Below are 20,226 nucleotides of genomic sequence, written 5' to 3' on the forward strand. Positions count from 1 at the left end.
GAACTGATGGATGGTGACACTGGGGTGTCAATGAGAAGGCCACCCTGAGTGACTCCTGGCCCTTGAAGTTCTGGGGTCATTTCTTCTTCTGTCATATCCTTGTTATTTCCTTATGACAAACTTTCAGTAGTGGGGTACCTAGTAAAGAGAGTGAGTGTGTGTTCTGATATTTGGCCTCCAGCTAAGACAGTCCATCCATTTTTAATCATAAATTTTTTTTCTGATATCTGTGAGGAATCAGAAAATCATGGCTGCTCTGCAGCCTCCTCTCATCAATTCTCCATCTACAAGTGAGCTCACTACATCATGGCAAAGGAAGTTTAAGTGAGGTCATTTAGGAAGTGTTGAAATGTTGGAAATTTCATGGCTAAAACAAAAGTGAAAGGGAGGGACTGTGGGCAAGGGCTGAGTATAAAGGCACACAGCCAGCAAAGGCACACAGCCAGCTTCTGCTCCTGCTGGTCACACCTGAGCCAGAGCTGCCCCCCAGAACACCACAATGCTCAAGGTACGGTGCCACTTGATGTGCTTTGCCTAAATTGCTTTTCTGGTTTGATTCTTCCCTTCTCAGTCAGTTGGTCTTTTAGTCACTAACCTCTCTGACGCAGAAATGACATCTTAACCCTTCTCATAGCCTGTGAGCTGCCTAATTTAGCTGCATGTTAGTTCTCACCAGGGTTTGACAAATAAGAGACATGATCTCATGGCTTACTCCTAGCAAGAAAGCAAGCCATTGTGCCTTCACTGCACCCCAACCTCTTGGTTTTATGTGTGCCCTCTGTGTGATGCGAGCACATTGCACCTCTAATTATCTGTTTGCTGTCATGTTCTGTGGAGTCTCCTGGGGACTTTTTGAGTCAAATGGCCTCACTCACTGGCTTGGTGGCTCACAGAGCTATGCATACTGAGCTCACAGGGGCTCCTGATGTTTATTATTAAACAGCTCCCTACTCTGCTTTAATCTATACATTAGTCACCGTAGTTTACTAAAAAGATACGCAAATGCCACTATAAAGTCAAGCACACCAGCGAGACATTTGACCAAGTGTGACTCACAGAAGTCTGAGCTGCAGTGATCGCTCCCCTTATGATCTCTCCCTCAAAGGTCAGGAAGGGAGGTTTGCTCTTAGGCTCACAGGTCATGTTCAGCACCCTCAGGGGAGCCCACCAGCCTCACTGTCATATATCACATAGACATGGCCTTCTGAAGCCATCCCCACGCTGCGGGCTTCATGCTGGTGTCCCTTGCCGCCTACTCATCCAGTGTTAAATGGAACTTGGAAATGTAGTCAACAGGTTATTATTACACCAGCTCTTTTCCATCCTCCCTCCCCCATTTCATGTAAAATGTTTATGAAAATATTTACCAGCATAAAAAGCAGTATTATTCCTTTCATCTGCCATCACCAGAAACATCCATTGCAGGATTCTTTTTGCTGCCCAGGTCATCTACTCTCCTTCCTTCTCCTACTCCAAGCTCCCTTCATTTTCTGTCAAATCTTTAACAATGTAATGAAATTTCCATTTCTTTGAAAATAATAGGCATTAAATCTGAAGACTCTAAAAATGGGGTTAGAGCTGAGATAGGATGATTGTCACAAGTTCAAGGCTAGCCTAAGCTACTTAGTGAGTCCAGGCTGGCCAGAGCCACATAGAAAGACCAGCCTAAGAAAGAAAAAGGAAAGGAAAGGAAAGGATAGGAAATGAAAAGAGCAAATAAGATGAAAGGAAATGAAAAAAGACAATAAGAGGAAAGAAAAGGTTGGTGGGTGGCAAAGGTGGGAGATTCCCATGAAGGCACCGGCTCTGTTTCTGTGACTCCGCTTCAACATTGAGCTCAGTGTGAGTGACCCTGGATATTTTACATCGTCTTATCTGATCAGTCTCTGGCTACTGTTCTTAAATGAGCAATGTTACAGTCAGCAATGGAAAGAAAGATAAGCAATAATGTGATTGTTATGTGCAGAAAATGAAACTTCTAAATAGTTGACTCAAAGCCTGGTGCTAGGCATGTGCAGAGATGCTCCTTCCAGTTGGCTGGTTTTAAAATATGTTCCCCTGTGAAGGCACAAACTAACAAAAGTACTACCTGTGCACTGAAGAGCTTGATATTTAAAGGAATTACAAAGTCCTCTGCTTTGTGAGTAGAGTCAGAACACCTTCTACATGCAATGGTCATAACCACAAAGTCCTTCCATCACCTCCCCTTCGATCTGGGCTTAACAGCCTGCATATTTCTGCATCCTCACACCTAACAATGTACAATGTACTTGGAACACTCATTACCATGCCTGGTACAAATCAAACAAGGGCAGTTCTCAGCTATCTGGATGCGCCTCCTGTCCAGATGTCCTCATTTCATGGACAGATGTCCTTCTCTCCTCCCCTCTGTCTAGGCTTTCCCTTGCTGCCCTCCCTCTTGCTGTTATCATCATCTGCTAAGCAGTCTGCATTATCAGTGTGACTGAGAAAAGAACTTAATTATTGCATATTTCCACACCCTTACACCCAACCAAGTAGGTGCCTAGCTCATATCACTTTTTAGAAAGGAAACTCAGTTACGTCAATCAGGTTTCTTCTCTTTGCCTCATGGTCTCAAAATAAGAGAGTGGACACAGAGCAAGTGTGCGGTTCTAACCTTCTTCTCTCTGAAGTCTGTCACAGAAAGTTTCGCCAGCATGATCCACGGCTTGAAAGTGGACCACCTGACAGACAGTGTCATCCAGAGGAGCAAGAGAATGATCCTGGATTCCCTGGGTGTCGGCTTCCTGGGAACGGGCACAGAAGTGTTCCATAAAGTCTCCCAATATAGTAAAGTAAGGAATCCAAAGTTTGCCTCCAAGATAAAAACGAGTGTGTGCACAAGCCCACTCCAGAAGTCCATGCTCTTGTTTAACTTAGTTTGGTTGCATTTGGTGTGCCCAGGGTTGCTCTGTACATTTGTACCGGCTCCTCTCTTTCCTCATCTTATTTTCAGAGTCCATTGCTATCCACTACCAACTCAGTCTTAACACCATTGACTGGTAATATCTCATGGCTCTTTACTTGCACGACTAAATGTACATTTCAACCCAAAAGTCTGAGAAGTGAAAACTTAGCATAGATAGCTTCTTCATGCAAATATTCTCTAGAGAAAAACGCTATTCAAGTGCTCTGAGCTGAAGGTAGGCATGTCCACGGGAGACTGTTGTCAGCCACTCTCAACAGGATGTACTTGGTGTGCACAGCTAGTCTGCCCCACTGCAACTCCCAAGACTTACCCCAAGATCAAGCCAAAAAACTAGGAATGTAACATTTCAAAGTCAGTCCCCGCTCTCCACATAACTGTTGAGAATGTCCTGTCTAGTTTATGACTATATAGTGGGGGAGGAGGTCCCCCTTAGTCTTAGACTTAGCGGTGGTGAATAGGGTGAAAGTGGGAGGGAGGGAGGGAGGAATGGGAGGATACAAGTGATAGGATAACAATTGTAATCTGAATAAACTAATAAAATTAAAATTAATTTATGAAATAGAATTTAACACTTATATAATTCCTATAATTCCTGATTTTGTCATGGTTCTTCTTGCTGTAGGTAGTTTATTTTATATAAGTGTAATAATATAAATGTATATGTGAAAAAATATTTAATAAAAAAGAAAAATAAGTAAATAAAAGAAAAAAAAGAGTGGATTCAGATCCGCTTGCACGGAGCTTCTTGATCATGACTCGGGCACAGGCAGAGCTATATCCTCTCCCTTACAAGACTAATGTTGTATATTCCCTGACATGGAAGAGCAATGTCCCACCAGCTGGGCTGCCCTCACAGAGGTTCGCTGAGACCTGACTCTTGAGATGTCACCTCAGCATATTGTTGCACTAACTGATTTTCTTCTGTTCCAGATCTACAGCTCCAATAACTCCAGCACTGTTTGGGGTCGACCCGACTTCAGGCTCCCACCCACGTATGCTGCTTTTGTCAACGGTGTTGCTGTAAGGAGTTTACCAATCTTTTCTTTAGTTAGATCAGTCTAACTCCAGAGGCAGGAAAATTATTTACAAATGGGATCACAGCGGTTCAGAGATGTGAGGTGTCCTGCCTTTTCTCCTCATTTCATGCTTCTACAATAAAATGGTACTTTCCCAACAAATTATAAAGTAGAAGAAATGGAAGGATCTAGATTAAAAACATCTGTAAAAGTATTTTAATTCTGGACGTTGAATGGATATAGCAAAAAAAAAAAAAAAAAAGTATGACAGACGTATAACCCAACATCCAAACATAATGTCTTGTTGATTCCTTCTGTTGTGGGTCCCAGTATCTGTACAGTAATATTCTCTTTGTTTAGTCATTAGATATTTATTCAGAAAGAAACAATGGCCACACAATATCTCTATGTTCTCAATGAAAACTTAGAACTTTTCATCTGACAGATAATTTCCATGTTTTTTCCTCTGTGTTAGGGAAACCCCACAAAACATAATATTCTGGGATTCAGGAGAGAGATTAACTGGCTTGTGGGGACAGCAGCTCAGACTAATGAAATTAAACCCACTGGTGTGTCCTGCAGACAATGAGAAACACACCAGCCACATTAGACAGACATAAAAGGCTATGTTTAAATGAAATTCTGGTTATTACTGCTTCATCTGTGGAAGAAATAAATGGCTGGGGTGAAAAAGGACAAAACCTTAGGACATAAAATAATCACTTTAAAACACAGCTTAATAGTTAATATAGGTTCGAGAGCTTTTTTTGCTGTTCTTGCAACTTTGATATGTATGGCCCAATATATAATAAATGATATTAAATTTTTAGTGCGGCTTGTTTAAAAGGTGAAGGGTGAAGGAAAGGGCAGCCTTCAGAGGAAGAATACAGATCTTCCGCTAGCACTGGTCTCCAGGGTGGGACTCAGAATCCTCCAGGAAATCACTAATGACTCTCCAAGGTCCCGCCTTCTCCTGACAAAGGAGTGAGGACCTCTGTCCTGGAGATGGATGGGTTGGGAGGTGGGGAGGATCTGGGAGGAGTTAGGGGAGAGGAAACCATGATAGTCTATGAATATTTTTTTCAACAAAAATAAATAAGATTTAAAAGAAAAAAATAATCACAGTCTATTTTTAGGATGTAATTTCCAGATAGTGGGGTCCCCCCAAACTCTCAAGATCATTGCTAAATTAGGAGGCAGTCCAAAAGGCAATGCACTTAAGAGCACCTCTGAAGGGGGCTGTTTGTTATCTATTCACACAGGTTCATTCCATGGATTTTGATGACACGTGGCACCCTGCCACCCACCCTTCCGGAGCAGTCCTACCTGTCCTCACAGCTTTGTCGGAAGCCCTGCCTCAGACTCCGAAGTTGTCCGGCCTTGACCTGCTGCTGGCATTCAATGTTGGCATTGAAACACAAGGACGATTAATGCACTTCTCCAAGGAAGCCAAGGACATACCAAAGAGGTATAGAGAGACTGCGCCCATCAAGGAGAGCCATGCTGCCCTCTGTCTGTCAGTAGCTGTCTGTGTCTGGCTTAGAGGCTGGCTCAGAAAACAGCTGCAAATGAGACCGTTTTCGGGCACAGAACAAGCCCTATATCTATATAGAAAGGTGTGGTTCGGAAATGATTCTGAAAACTTCCCTTGGCCTTCTAAAGACAATTAGCTATAAAAGCCAGGAGATAACGTGGAGGTCTCTCACTCTAAGGCAATTCCCATCACAGGCACCCTGGGTATCCCTGGCTATCTCTCAAGCTGGAGTTACAGGCAGTTGTAAATCTTGGAATGAAACCTGAGTCCTCTGTGAGAGCAGTACATGCTCTTAAGTGTTGGACCATCTCTCCAATCCCTTGATTTTATAATTGCATTTTTTTCTCTCCACAAGTCCCATAATTTATTCATGTGTGTTGGTCACATCCTCTGCCCAATTCTCCCACCTCATTGTGTTTCCACACTTTATCTTCCCCTTAGATGAATATCTTCTTTTTATTTAATTTTTATAAGTAACCCTGAGTCCATTAGTGCTACCCATATACACACGGGTGTGTGACCATCCACTAACGCGGAAACAACCTACAACAGGCAGACCCTAAAAGGAGGGTCATTCTCCCTCCCTCAGCAGTCATCACTGTTTCTCCAATGGGGTGTGGTCGCGTTGTCCTCTCACAGGTGTTGTGAGAGTACCACAGCTACGGTGAATGATGTGCAACACACATGCCATGTCTAGAAATGAACATTTCACAACTTTCCTCCCATCTGCTGGCTCTTATATTCTTTTCCCCTCTCCTTTGAAGTTCCTTGAGCCTTGGACAATGGGAAGTTGGCATATGTGAATAACCCATCAACAGCTGAGCACTCAGAGCTATTTATAGCCAGCACCTTGACAAATTGTGAGTCTCTGCATTAAGCACTACTTCTCTGATAGCAGCAGCACAAATTATAGCTATATACATAAATATTTAGAGTACGGCTTAGCAGGGCGACCGTTAAACAAAACAACAGTGGAGTCCAACTCACTGGCCTTCCACGGAGCCTAATGATCTCCTCAGTCTCAGGACAGATATAAAATCTTTCCTGTGGAGCAAACTTCAAATCCAGTCAGAAAGCAGTTCGGTACTCCCGTGATTTTCATGCCACTCTTGTACCGGCAGGTCACTTAATGGTATAGCATGCGATGTCCAGTGCCAGGTAAAGCTAATGATGTCTTTTTCTACCAGAAGCCTGCGTAGCACATTCTGAGTCTGGCTACGTGGCAGAGAGAGGGGGAGGGATTATTTTCTAGTCGGTTTGAGGTTGATATCTCTGTCCTGTGTCCAAAGTGAGTGATCTCTTCAGCCATAGGGCCAAACAATATGGTTATGATGGATAACCAAGAGCAATAGCAATAGCTTGAATTGTTTTGGATCCCTTTGTAGCCTCTGACGAGCAACTCATAGGGAGGTATCCCTTGCCTGACACTGGGATCTTTCATCTAATAACCCGTGTCTCTGGAAGAAGCGTTGTCTGCCCAAGCAGAGAACTTCTACTGAACTCCCCTTATTTATAAGATATTGCACATCTTAAACTAGCTGACAAAGTAATGGATTCTCATAAGGCTGCTTCGTGTATCCTCAGTTTTGGCGAAAGTAGCCCTTACTTTTTCCACTCCCCAGTCCCATGTCCCCACTTAAACTTTTAACCTGAGCACCCCCCCACTCTCCCCTCCACCCCTTCCATGTCATTTGTCTTCCTCTCTAATTGACTATTTTCCTTGGCTTGCAACACTGTACGATCCCTTACAGCTTTTTCATGCACCCTACTTTTTGATTGTCTCTGTCTACTAATATCTTATTTCCCGATGGCCTCGGTATTTGAGACTTCTCCCGCTATACTTTCATTCGACCTGTATTTTACAATCCCCTCTTCCTTATGGTATCCATACCCAGTGGCCTGTTTCTAGTCTCCTGCCTTCCACATGTACTCCAGGTCAAACATATTAACCAAGAGAGTCAATACTAGGATCCACATATAAAAGATGATATGTGGTGTTTGTCTTTCTGGGAATGGGTGACTTTATTCAATGTATTTTTCTCCACTTCTGCCCATTGCCTGCAAATTTAATGATTTGTCTTTCCTTATAGCTGATTAATAGTCCATCATCTGTAGGTACCACATTCTTTTATCCATCCATCCATAAGTTGAATTTCCTGCCTTTGCCTTTCAGGTTTCACCCGCCTTCTGTGGTGGGGACTTTGGGAAGCGCTGCTGCTGCATCCAAGTTTTTAGGGCTCAGCTTGACAAAGTGCCGAGAGGCCCTGGCTATTGCTGTCTCTCATGCTGGGGCACCCATAGCAAATGCTGCCACTCAAACTAAGCCCCTTCACATCGGCAATGCAGCCAAGCATGGAATGGAAGCCACGTTTCTGGCGATGCTGGGTCTCCAAGGAAGCAAGCAGATCTTGGACCTGGGGTCAGGGTTTGGTGCGTTCTATGCTAACTACTCCCCCAAAGACCTTCCAAGCTTGGATTCCCACACATGGCTACTAGATCAGCAGGATGTGGCCTTCAAGAGCTTCCCGGCACACCTGGCTACCCACTGGGTGGCAGATGCAGCTGCCTCTGTGAGAAAACACCTTGTGACTTCAGAAAGAGCTCTGTTTCCTGTTGACCACATCGAGAGAATTGTGCTTAGGATCCCCGATGTCCAATATGTGAATAGGCCCTTCCCAGACTCGGAGCATGAAGCCCGTCATTCATTCCAGTATGTGGCCTGTGCCATGCTGCTCGATGGTAGTGTCACTGTCCCATCCTTCCACAGCCAGCAGATCAACAGGCCACAGGTGAGAGAGCTGCTCAAGAAAGTGGTGCTGGAGCATCCTTCTGACAACCTGCCAAGCTTCAACACCCTCTACTGTGAAATGAGCATCACTCTTCAGGATGGCACCACCTTCACCGGACGGTCTGACACCTTCTATGGTCACTGGAGGAAACCACTGAGCCAGGAGGACCTGCAGAAGAAATTCCGAGCCAATGCCTCAAAGGTTCTATGCAGGGACACAGTGGAAAGCCTCATCAAGGTAGTAGATAAGCTGGAAGATCTTGAAGACTGCTCCATGTTAACCACACTTCTGAAAGGACCCTCTGTCCAAGAGGAGGCCTCCAAACTATCCAGCATGTTTTCATTCCATCACACAACCCCGCCCAGGCTTACCAATATCTGAACAGCTTTGCACTAGAAGAGATACAATGGTGTGCTCTACTGCTCCATCTGCCCCGCAAAGAACAGAGCAAGGTAGAGAGTCCAGAAACAGAGATAAGTGTATTTGGAGGGAGTCCTGTCCTGTGAGTTTGATAGGACCATTTCCACAACCTTCAAGATAATATTCAAGAAACAAACAAGATCTGATATGTGTTCACAAGGGTAAAGTCTAAGGCACCTGTTGTCTGCTTATAATCTTCTCTGGGGAATTATTTATTAACCCTGGGAATGTCACAGATGTAGAGGAAGTTGGACCTACATGTTGCTGGCTGGAGGTGGAGCAAGCTTGGTCCTGCCACTGCCTGGGCAGAGAATGTGGGTACTGTGCAAGCCTCCTCTCTGCAGTGGATGGTGTGAGGGAGCGTGGCAGGTGTCTCTTGTTCTTCCCCCACACAGGCCTGGATATGTAGCCAAGAACCTTTCTGCTTCGGCCTCTCTACTGCAGAGACAAGACAGTCTGGGATGGGGCAGGGGGGCAGCTTTGGCCTAGGACCCATGGCTTCACTCTTTATAATAGATAACCTGTCAACTCAGAAATTATCTTGAGAAAATTTGACAAGCCATGGATACAATAAAAAATAAATAAAAGGGAAGAGAGATGTAAATGTGTGAGTGATGAAATATTAGCTATAAAACATACAGATGTTACATTAGCAACCATGGTGAATGTTTTCTGAATTCCTGGTATTTTCGTGAAAAGAGCAGGCTCTTAGCTCCAGACTTGTAAGCATTCACATGGAAATGTGTTTGGTAACTCTTTGAGTGCCCCAGCAGAACATATCAGTTCCTAGTTCACAGGAGGAGAAAATATATCTAGGAAAGTGATAATCCATAGGAAGGAAAGAAAGATGAGGAAAAGATACTTTTAAAAACAGGATGTAAAATGATAGAATCTTGACTATATCTACAATTCCAACAAACAAACAAAAAAGAACAAATGTTCCAGTTAAGTAGAACCAAAACTTTTAGAACATGCTTTGTATTAAAAAATATTTAGCAGCTTTATTGATGTTTTATTAATCACCCACTTGAAGTATGCAGTATAAAGATGTTTAGTCAGTTGTGCTAACATTGCCATAACTGAATTTTGGAATACTACCATTACCACTAAAAATTCCTTTGAACCTATTTGAAACAAGTCCCTACGCCCACCTCCAGTACTTAGCCCAATACGAGCTTTTAAAATAGAGTTTTGTCTTTTCAACCCATCTCATACAAACAGAGTCACCTGTCCTTGGCTTCTGCCACATAAATGGTTTGGATCATCTTCCACTTGGGGATGAGTGATTTCTTTCTTTCATTGCTGAGTACCATTATAAGGTCTATGGTAACTTGTGTGGGAAACCTCTTCAGGTAATGTGGATAAATACTAACCTGCTATTTAATTAACACATGATAGTGAGGACTTAACACACCCCAAGGGATGTACTTAGTACAGGCAGGTGAGAGGACAACCAATGAAACAGATCTAACCCCCAGTTCTCATGAGTGTGCAATCTAGTGAGTTTAGACAAAGAACCACCTTTGTGCCTGCTTTGTCAGGATCCACTTCCTGTTTTCCTGTCCTGGTGTGGTTGTCAACTTCTGAGGGCTGAGTTGTGTTCAGAGTCCAAAGTAAGTGAGAATTCCCTAAATGCAATAAAACCCAGCAATTCCTGGGCTGTGATACAGCCTGGTACACCTTGGAAGTGTAGCTTCCTGGTCAACTCAAGCAGGAGCCAGCACAGAGGAAAGGATGGGGGGGGGGGGGCCAAAGTCGGAGGAAAGTCACCTTATTCCTTCCAGTGGCTATTACGAGCGTGTGAAGCTACGTGCACGTGTGAGGAGTCCTTCCCCACCAACAGAAATCCACCCACAGCTCTATGTGATGGGAATCCTTTTTAATCATTTAGAAAGGAGAGATGGCTCAGAGGTTAAGAGCACTGGCTGTTCTTCCAATGATCCTGAGTTCAATTCCCAGCAACCACATGTTGGATCACAGACATCTATAGTGAGATCTGGTGCCCTCTTCTGGTGGTCAGCACACATGCAGGCAGGGTGTTGTATACATAATAAAAAAAAAGAAATTAAAAAAAAAAAAGAAAGAAAGTGATTTTTTTGACCCTGCCTTCAGCCCTATGTGAAAACAGAGAATAGAGGTAGCAGGTGGCTCCTTGGATAAAATGTTCACCACATCCCATGTGGATCTTCTTCTTCTTCTTCTTCTTTCAGAGCTCCAGCATCCACAGGAAAAGCCTGGCATACTGCCTTCCTCATGGAACCCCAGTACTGGGGAAGCAGAGACAGAAGGATCCTGAGAGCTCACAGGCCAGTGTAGCAAAGTCAGTGAGCGCCAGGTTCAGGGCCATGTCCTGACTTGGAAATAGGTGATGAACAGTAGAGGAAGTCACAGGGCAATAACCTCTGACCTCTACACATGCACACAAACCAAATACACAGAACATGGCACAGGAATAGTTTGACAGAGGCAAACATTCAGCATGTTTCTAAAACAGTCGGGTGTTTTGCTATGTTCTGGGCACCAGCTTCTTCTGGCTGTATGGCATGTGAAAACAATGCATGACACATAACTTCTAAAACTCCCATGGCTTTATGTGACCATAAAGAACACAAGATAACTAAAATCTATTCATTCTTCTAGTTCATTCATAAATGCAAAAGTTTACATAATTACTAGCATAAATTCTTCTTGCTTTTTTATTGGAGCTCATAGCGCCCGTCACCTCAGCTGCTGAGGAAAGAGCCTACCTGGAGGTTCAAGGGGAAGTCTGGAGGAGCCGGGAGTCCATCTGTTTGAAATGTAGCATGACAGTGTTGCCTTTGCTTTAAAAAGTGAAAACTCAAAATGAAGCATGCTCACACAGAAAATGCACGGACTGAATAATTTAACAGTGGTCACCCAGATATGATGGGGATCATACTTGAGGTGCCTGCCAAGCCGTAGAGTGTGCAGCTCATTTGGTCAGAGCTAAAATGTTTTCACTTTGACAAGTTCTTCTAATTATTTCCTCTAAGGCCTCCCTTTCTAAACATGTGGTAAAACACCTCTTTCTTCCTGTCTCACTAAAACCCTTATGCCAAAGGGCTGTGCCACGAACACACATGAGGGTGCCATGTGGCTGGTAGTATCCCTCCAGGGCCTGCTTACAGCTTTTATTCCACCCAGGATCCTTGGCATCGGAGAGTGTGCTGGTGAGAAGGGTTAAAACCTCATCTTTCTTCGGCTTCCCAACATTGGGAACAGAAGCTCACAGACCCTGCACACATAACAAAGCAGTTTAAACCAAGCTTTCATTTTAATACCCAACTAATAAGGCAAATGAAAAATGACTCTGTGAACATTGATGGGAAATAGTTAAAGCAACCATGATTTAATTTATACAAAAGAATTACTATATTGGATTTATTCTCTTACAGAGAAAGCCAATGTATTTTGAAAGAATATACCAGCTCTTATCTCCTTAAAACACATCCCCGCCCCACTCTAAGATCAATTGCTACACTAGTGTTGTAATAAAAGCAAACGTGTCCCACTGTCAGAATAGCAGTTGTGTTTATATGTAGGGAGGAAGGGAAAGATAAAGTACCACAAAGCTGCTCACCTCTCAGGAAACATGACCTCTGCTTCTCTGTCTGTATCATAGTCTGGCCAGCAGAGGCTTCCAAAGCAGGAAGGGAACAGCTGCCGGCCAGGCTGAGGAGTGAACAGTGCAGCCCTTGCCAGCCACTCTAATCCCACCTGAAAAGACAGGAAGGAAATACCAGGGTTAACAAGGCAAACTGATGAGAATTTAGACATGACATTTTAGGCGAAAACTGAGGGGATGTGATGGGAGTATTACATTCTCTGCATATGTTGAGTCATCACACTGTACTCCACAAATATGTAGAACTAAAACAATAAGAATTGGAGTGGGCTGGAGAGATGGCTCAGCAGTTGATAGCACTTGCTACTCTTTCAGATGACCCGAGTTCAATTCCTAGCAGCACGCACATGCCAGCTTACAGCCCCCTCTTCTGGATTCCTTAGCCACTAGGCACACACGAGATACACAGACAAAACATCCATACTGGTAATTTTATTTTCAAAAAGGATCGGAGAATATACATTGTATACATATGTGAAATTGCCAAGAATAAAGAAAAGATGGTTATAAAGAATAAACAAATGGGATAGTTTGAAAATGCTTTTGTGGCCAGGCATGGGTGGTGCACGCGCCTTTAATCCCAGCACTCAGGAGGCACAGGCAGGCAAATCTCTTTGAGTTCAAGGCCAGCCTGGTCTACAAAGTGAGTCCCAGTCCAGATCAGGCAAGACTACACAGAGAAACTCTGTCTCAAACCAAAAAAGAGAGGGAGGAAGCAAGGAAGGAAGGAAGAATTAAATAAGTCAAAAAATCAGAAACACTTATGAATCTATCTTTTATTTGAGGAAGTGTCATCACTGATTTTAAAATGATACTTGCAATGAAAGGCCAGCCCAAACACAAATTCTCCATGTGGTTTCCAAGGTCTTGAGGCTTCAGAGTGTGGCCTTCATCTCGCCACCATCCTGTGCTCAGAATCTGCAGGTGACACCAAGCATCCCGTCAAGCTGGTTTTGGAAATCAAGAGAAACCAGGAGTCTGTCCAGGAGTCTGTCAGCCGGAGCACTGGCAAATCCACTGGGATGTGTTGAAAAGCATTATTATTGCTTTCCATGCCAGAAAGATTGATGTAATTGGCACCAGGTGTGGGTCAGGCATCACATGTGCTTTGTTTTGTTTTGTTTTTTAAAGCACCCCAGTTGATTCTCAGAAGGGCCAAACTCAGAGTGCCACAGACCTGGGCTGGTCACAGAAAGGTGCAAGATAGCAAGCAAGTATACAGCACTAACAGAAGATGGGTTTAGCATTAGTGAGCATTGATTAAAATGAGTATTTTGCCTCACAGCCTTAGGATAACTCACCAGGTATAGTGACGGCAGCAAGCACAGAGACGTTAAAGTCTGCTAAATCTTGTGTGTGTCCCCAAGGGCACTCCTGGCACTTTGCTCCCACACATTTCTTTCCTTCTCTGCTGAGCTGTTTCAAAAGATAAGGAGTCCATCTGCTTGGCCTTGCCTTCACCCTCAAAATGAGAAATAAAAGCAAATGATGTCTCTGTATGTATTAAAACACCCAAGTGAATCAAGCAGAAACACTGAATAATTCTGAATGTCTCACAGCCATACCAGCTGTAAATAGCACAGTGCAGCCACAAGGGGGAAGGTGGCGATGCCCTCCCCAGGAAGGAAATAAGAGCTATACATTAACTTGCAGAATCACAAATGGGTGGATTTTACATAGAGAAACCTAAAAATAAATAGATAAGTCTGCTTTATAGGTTTTGTTTTTTAAATTAAAGTACAATGACATTCGACTCCTCCGTATACCTCATTTGCTCTCTCTCAAATCCATGGCCTCTTTTTTTCTTTAGTTGTTACATGTACACACACACACATGTGACTATAATCTGCTCAGGCTGTATAATATTATATATATGCATACAAATTTCAGGGCTAATTAATTGGTATTGGGTAACCAATTGGTGTGCTTTACCCCAGAGAAGACTGTTTCTCCTGCTTTTGGCTCACGTTCATTAGTTACCCATAGTGCTTTGAGACCCTCCGCCTTCCGCATTCACGTGCCTATCAGTGTTGTCCTTGTTCACTCTTGTTTCTGCTGCCATGTTAAGACTTCATGGGTGGAACTCCCCTGTCATTCCAAGGAGATGCAACCTCCCAGCAGCATTCCTGATCCGCTGCCTCTTAGAATCTTTCTATCCCATCTTCTTCTTCTTCCCGAGCCTGAGGTGCAGGAGCTGTGTTGTACAAGGGTCCCGTGGTACTGGTCACCACTCAGTCACCTCTCATTATTTTGATCACTTGTGGTTTTCTGTAATGAGCAGTTGCATTTGTTGAGAAAAGAAGTTTCTTGGATGAGGGATGAGGGCTATACCTATCTGTGGACATAAGGATACATAGTTACAATATAGCTAGAAGTTCTGCGTGTCCACAGAGCAATTAAAAACAGACTTGGAGGCTGGAGAGATGGCTCAGTGGTTAAGAGCACCACCTGTTCTTCCACAGGTCCTGAGTTCAATTCCCAGCAACCACATGGTGGCTCACAACCATCTATAATGTAATCTGATACCCTCTTCCGCAGATAAAGCACTCATATACAATAAATAAAATAAATAAAGTCTTTTAAAAAAAACAGACTCACACAGGTATTTGTACACTTCCTTTGTGGTAGCATTAACCCCAAGGAAATCTACAAACACGCGACAATGTAAGTGAACCTTGAAGACAAACACTGCGAGGAAGAAGCTGGACACAAAAGAAAATACAGTGCATAGCTCTGTTTATGAATTGCCCCAAAAGAGGCAAATGCACAGAGACAGAAAGTGGAGTAGATGTCACCAGAAGCTGACCTGGGAGGGGAAGACGAGGTCATTGTTTAATGAATGTGATTTCATTTGGGAGTGATGGGGAAATTCTGGAGCTGGGTGATGGAGATGGTGGGGCCACATAGTTCTGCCACTGGGTCTTACACACCCCAAACAGTTACAGCGGTAAGCTTTATGCTATGTGTATTACACACACACACACACACACACACACACACACACACACACAAAGAAAAAAAGAAAAGAAAAGAAAAAAAAAAAGAAAAGAAAAGAAAAAAGAAAAAGAAAAGAAAAGAAAGAAAAGAAAAACGGCATTGGTGGAGAGGAGACAGAGGGTTATGTGCTGTCGGCTGCTGACGGTGGAACATGGCAGGAACAGGTTTCTTTCTCGCCTGTTTGGGCCCTAATGACTGTGGACCCCTCTCCTACCCACTTTGTCTCTAGAGCTCAGTTCTCAAAGGGAGTGGTCAGTGGGTCAAATGTTGGCCACAGTCAACAAGACAAAGCAGAAAAAAAATAAAATAAAAGTAGTGGATGAGGCTGCAGCAGGCACGTCTTGTCCCTCGCGTTCAGAAACCAGCGGCCCTGTCACAGTCCAGCCAGCATTGGACGACTTCTCTCTGACAGGTTTGCATGCCACCGAAGCCACCAGGTAGGGAGCCTGGCTGCAGGAGGCACGCAGTCAGTCCACCAGCTTCTGAGAGCCTGTCTCTGTAGCTGGGCTCGCGCCCCCCTCCCACCCCCCTGGCAGCGGCTGGGGCTCCTGCAGCCTCCAGTTTTGCTCAAGAAATGTCAGGTGAACCCTGCGAGCTTGTCATTCCCTCTTCTGCTGGTAGGGGGCGCCAAGGAAGCAAAAACTAATTTTTTAATGACTTGGCCTGGGTTGGGGAGGATAATCTTTAAAAGAAACGGCAAATAAAATAAATGGATTCTCTTCTTTGTAGGACTAGTAGTAACTTCCATGAAACTTATTTCAAAAAAGAGTGTAAATACGGATATACGACCTTTTTCCCTCCAGTTTTTGGTTTTTTAATTTTACACAACAAAATTTTGAACTGCTGAAGTTCCAAAGCTGGAACTTGGAGTATTTTTAACTAAAATTACGAAGTCGGGGGTCCCCACTTCATCTACACGAGAATGGAAAGGCAAAGAATGCCTTGGGAATCTCATAACAGTTTTGTGTCTTGATAGAGACAGGACTGTAACTAAGGGTCGCAAAAACATAGTATTGGCTGGTACGCAGTTGTGCTCCATATTTGCACTTCGTGTCTCACAGTGTAGAAATCCAGAGCTCCCTATGCATAGCCTCGTTTTCTCATATGTCCACAGAAAAGATTTCCAGGCTTTGCTTTGGGGTTTTTTTTTTTTTGTTTGTTTGTTTGTTTGTTTTGTTTGGCTAGAACAAGCTGTGTTTCTTCTATACACAAGATGGTTGAAAGAAATCTGCTCTTTTATTGTTAAATAATAAATCTGCAGTCTCCGGAAGTGTTGCTTCTATGACTGAACCATTTGCATTATTAGCCCTGCGTCTTCCAGCAGAAAGTCACTGTGGCTTTATGTTTCCAGTGTTTAGTAACACCACGAATCTACATTCAAGCAGAAGTCTAACTTACTGCTCAAAATCATGGGTAGAAGGCTGCACACCTGGATGGCTGCCTCTAGCCTTTGACCCAGAAAGAGATTTACGTGTTACATGGCTGAGCACTGTCAGTATCAGAGGCCCAGATTAGGAAACAGAAGTACACATGACTTCTGTGACAAGCAGGAGAACGAGCAGCTGTTCAGGAAAACACACTTGTATCAACAGACATCACTAGTAAAGAGAGAATTTTAAAAAAATGCTGAGCGTGGGAAACAGAACACTCTGGTCTGGTTCTGAGTGCTGGAGGTCAGATCTGCTGTCTCCATCACTGCCTGGTGTGATACTAAACACAAGGCTCAGTGTGTCTGAGCCGACACCCCCACAGGTCTGAATTCGGACAGTAACACCCTCAAAGCACAACTTTGTTGTAGGGTATGTCTAGTAAGTGCCATCTCTGTCAAGACCTTGACACAAAGATATCATTGCTGGATGACTACTAGCTTGTGTCCTCCATTGTCTTTCACGAGGGTGGCTAAAATGGAGTGTGGCTCAGTGGTAAAGCTGTTCCTTAACTTCTCTGAGACCCTGAGTTAGACTTTCAAAACCGGCGTGTATTACGCCAGCGAAGTTTTGCAAATAAACACCCACAAGTCTGTCTTTAAAAAAAAAAAAAAATCTCTTTGGCTTCCATTGGTGAATTATAAGTTGGGCAGCAGCCCATCGAGGATGGACACGTTGATTGGGCACAGAGTCTGGCTATGTAACTAAAGCAGGGGAAAGGAGGCAGGAGTCCAAATAGCGTGCTGGCTAATGTCGGGCTACCTGGCAAGAGGCCAAGTGGGGAGACTGCTCTCATTCTTGCTCTGTAGTGTCCACATACCTAAAAAAGATCAGCCTAAGGAAAAAGAATTGATTCTGGCCCAGGTTTGAGATATAGTTCACCATGCCGGGGGACATGGTGGTCATCTGAGTTCCCCTATTTATTTAGTCCAGGATGGAATCCACAGGATGGTTCTGCCCACTTTCAGGCTGGCTCTTCTGTCTTCGGCCTAACCTTCTGGATACACTCCTCCCAAAGAGACACTCAGAAGTGTTGTTTTATCAGGTCATTCTAAATGAAGTCAGGGTTGACCCTGATAGGCGAACCACCCCAAAGGACTGCTTTATATTACATTGACTCACGTTGGGCTAGTTTGATTGGTTGCTATAAATCTCCAATTTACAGTTTCTCTGTGTCTTTACAATTTCACTGTTCAGGCTGGAGATAAGGTTTAGAGGCTAAGAGCATGGGCTGCTCTTTCAGAGGACTCAGGTTCAAATCCCAGCTGGTGCCTAAGAACTGTCTATAACTCCGGTTCTGGGAAGGATCTGATGACCTCTTGTTGCTTCTGAGGGCACATCACCACGCATGATGTACAGACATGCATGCAGACAAAACACCTATACACATAAAGCTCCAATTCACTTTCTTTATACAACAGATAGCACAAGTGCTTCCGTTTTAGTTTGGTGTGTTGAATCCCAGTGCAGGAGTTCAGTCCACAGAGTGCAGAGCAATGGCCTTTTGTTGGTTGCAGCTTTTAGGTTTTGTTTTGAGACAAGGTATTACAATACAGACCAGGCCGTCTTCTAACTGTAGATCCTCCTGCCTCAGCCTTCTGAGCGCTGGGATTTCAGATGTTCCACCATGTCCAGACAATGTGCTTTTACCAAATCTTGTAAAGAAAGGTAAGTGTTTGTTTTGAAGCTGGCTTTCCTGAGAAAGACTGACAAACTGTTCGAAGTAGAAGTGAGGATCATATTCAATAGATTAGTATAAGCTTACAGACGTTTCTAGAAGACGCAGTGTATGCAATCAAAGACTGTAAATGCTAAATTTCTTGATTTGGAATTAGAGTTTAAGTATCATATATTAAGCAGATATCCCCATCTATTCTCTTCATGAATGACTGTTGTAATTTCTAACTTTAGTAAATTCAACCCTAAACTGTACTTTTAAACTCATCTTTGACCTACAATAAATTATGCTGTGATAGGTAAGTGAAGCTGTCAATAAAAAAATCTAAAAATAGAGGCTATAATTTAGGTGGTGTTTTTGCTTAGGGCAGTTAAGCACCTATAAAACAGGTAAGTATACCGAAGGCCAACAAACCTATGAGGAGATTATCAAAATATCCTTGGCGCTTCCACTAAAATATGGTTGGAAGCCAGGTGTGGTGGTGCAAGCCTTTAATCTCAGTACTCAGGAGGTAGAAGCAGTAAGGCAAGCCTGGTCTACAAAGTGAGTTCCAGGACAGCAACCTGGAAACCCTTCTCAGGATAATGTTTCATTATGTCCCTGGAATTATGAGTGAGAAAGGAAAGGTGAGCTTGACCTTACCAAACTTGCCTGGCTAGTTGTTATCCTGGAGTAAAAGTCAGATAAAAGCAGCCTCGGAGTCACTAGGAAACAGTAGTTCTCCCCCACATTGGCAAACACTGAAGTATCACAAGTTCAAGTCACTGAGAAACTTTATCTCTTAAAATTTTACAGTTAGGTTTTTCTTTTGGAAAATACAAGGGTGGAACATCTCCAGCCTTTAGCAGGAGAGTCGCCGAGAATCAGCCTTTCACTATAACCTAGATGGGCCCCCAAGCTTTGGCTAAGGGGTCTCTGGGCATGCCATTCCCAGCCCTTTTTAGCTGCAGAACTTGCAAGCAAAGAGGATCCTATGTTCGCTTTGTGGTCCAGACCTCATGCAGCTCCTGTGCGCGCGCGCACATAGTGGCTTTCCTGGGAGCCCACTAAAACACTGCTCACTCCAGTCTCTTCTCCACTCCAGTCTTCCCCAGCATCCTTGGCTGCCCGATGAACCCGATCCGGTTGTCTAGTGTGATGCTCTTAGTCTCTGTATGCGAACTGGGCAAGGAGGACCTGGGGATTAGACAACTGGATTTACCCTAACTCAATTGGTCAGCGCTGAGGTTTGAAAAGTCATACACTGCAGGGAAATGACCAGTGTGGAGAGATAGCGATAACTTGGAAAGTGGGGTCACAGTCTTGAGGGGACAGCTTAACACCAAGTGTGGCACAAGGCAAAGCAGAGCAGCGCAAATCTGGTGAGACGGGTGGCAGCACAGACTGTATATTGTTATCCCCGACCTTTGCAACTGGCTCAGGCCTGGTGAGGACAATCATTTCCTTCAGTGTCCCCATTTGGTTCTCCCTCCCCGGGTACCCCGTGTCCCCAACAGTCCCAAGTAAGTCCGTAGGTGTTTTGTTGTTTTTGCCACAGTTTCGGTGGTGGTGGCTGAAGGGAGGGCTTTCTGCACCACTGCTGTAGAGATACACACACACACACACACACACACACACACACACACACACACACACACACACACACACACACACACACACACACACACACACACACACACACACACACACACACACACACACACACACACACACACACACACACACACACACACCAAACCACCCCCCCCACCCCCGGTTGGAGTCGGGTT

The 20,226-nt window shown here is 44.0% G+C and overlaps 1 protein-coding gene across 1 annotated transcript; it reads left to right on the top strand.

Annotated features, from left to right (window-relative positions):
• The first annotated feature begins 499 nt into the window (after positions 1-499).
• Positions 500-8,795, top strand: Acod1 (aconitate decarboxylase 1). The gene is made up of 5 exons (XM_051161019.1): positions 500-508; positions 2,655-2,816; positions 3,881-3,970; positions 5,229-5,434; positions 7,674-8,795. Exons 1-5 carry the CDS (start codon positions 500-502, stop codon positions 8,668-8,670), a joined length of 1,464 nt encoding a protein of 487 aa, XP_051016976.1. The 3' UTR covers positions 8,671-8,795.
• Positions 8,796-20,226: the final 11,431 nt, after the last annotated feature.

Source organism: Acomys russatus, chromosome 18 (genome assembly GCF_903995435.1).
Source record: "Acomys russatus chromosome 18, mAcoRus1.1, whole genome shotgun sequence".
Taxonomy (NCBI): Eukaryota; Metazoa; Chordata; class Mammalia; order Rodentia; family Muridae; genus Acomys; species Acomys russatus.

Bases quoted from the DNA above. Each gene is read 5' to 3' on its own strand.
- Acod1 (XM_051161019.1), top strand. The intron at 2,817-3,880 runs GTAAGGAATCCA...CTTCTGTTCCAG, and splicing joins AAGTCTCCCAATATAGTAAA to ATCTACAGCTCCAATAACTC. The intron at 5,435-7,673 runs GTATAGAGAGAC...TTTGCCTTTCAG, and splicing joins GCCAAGGACATACCAAAGAG to GTTTCACCCGCCTTCTGTGG.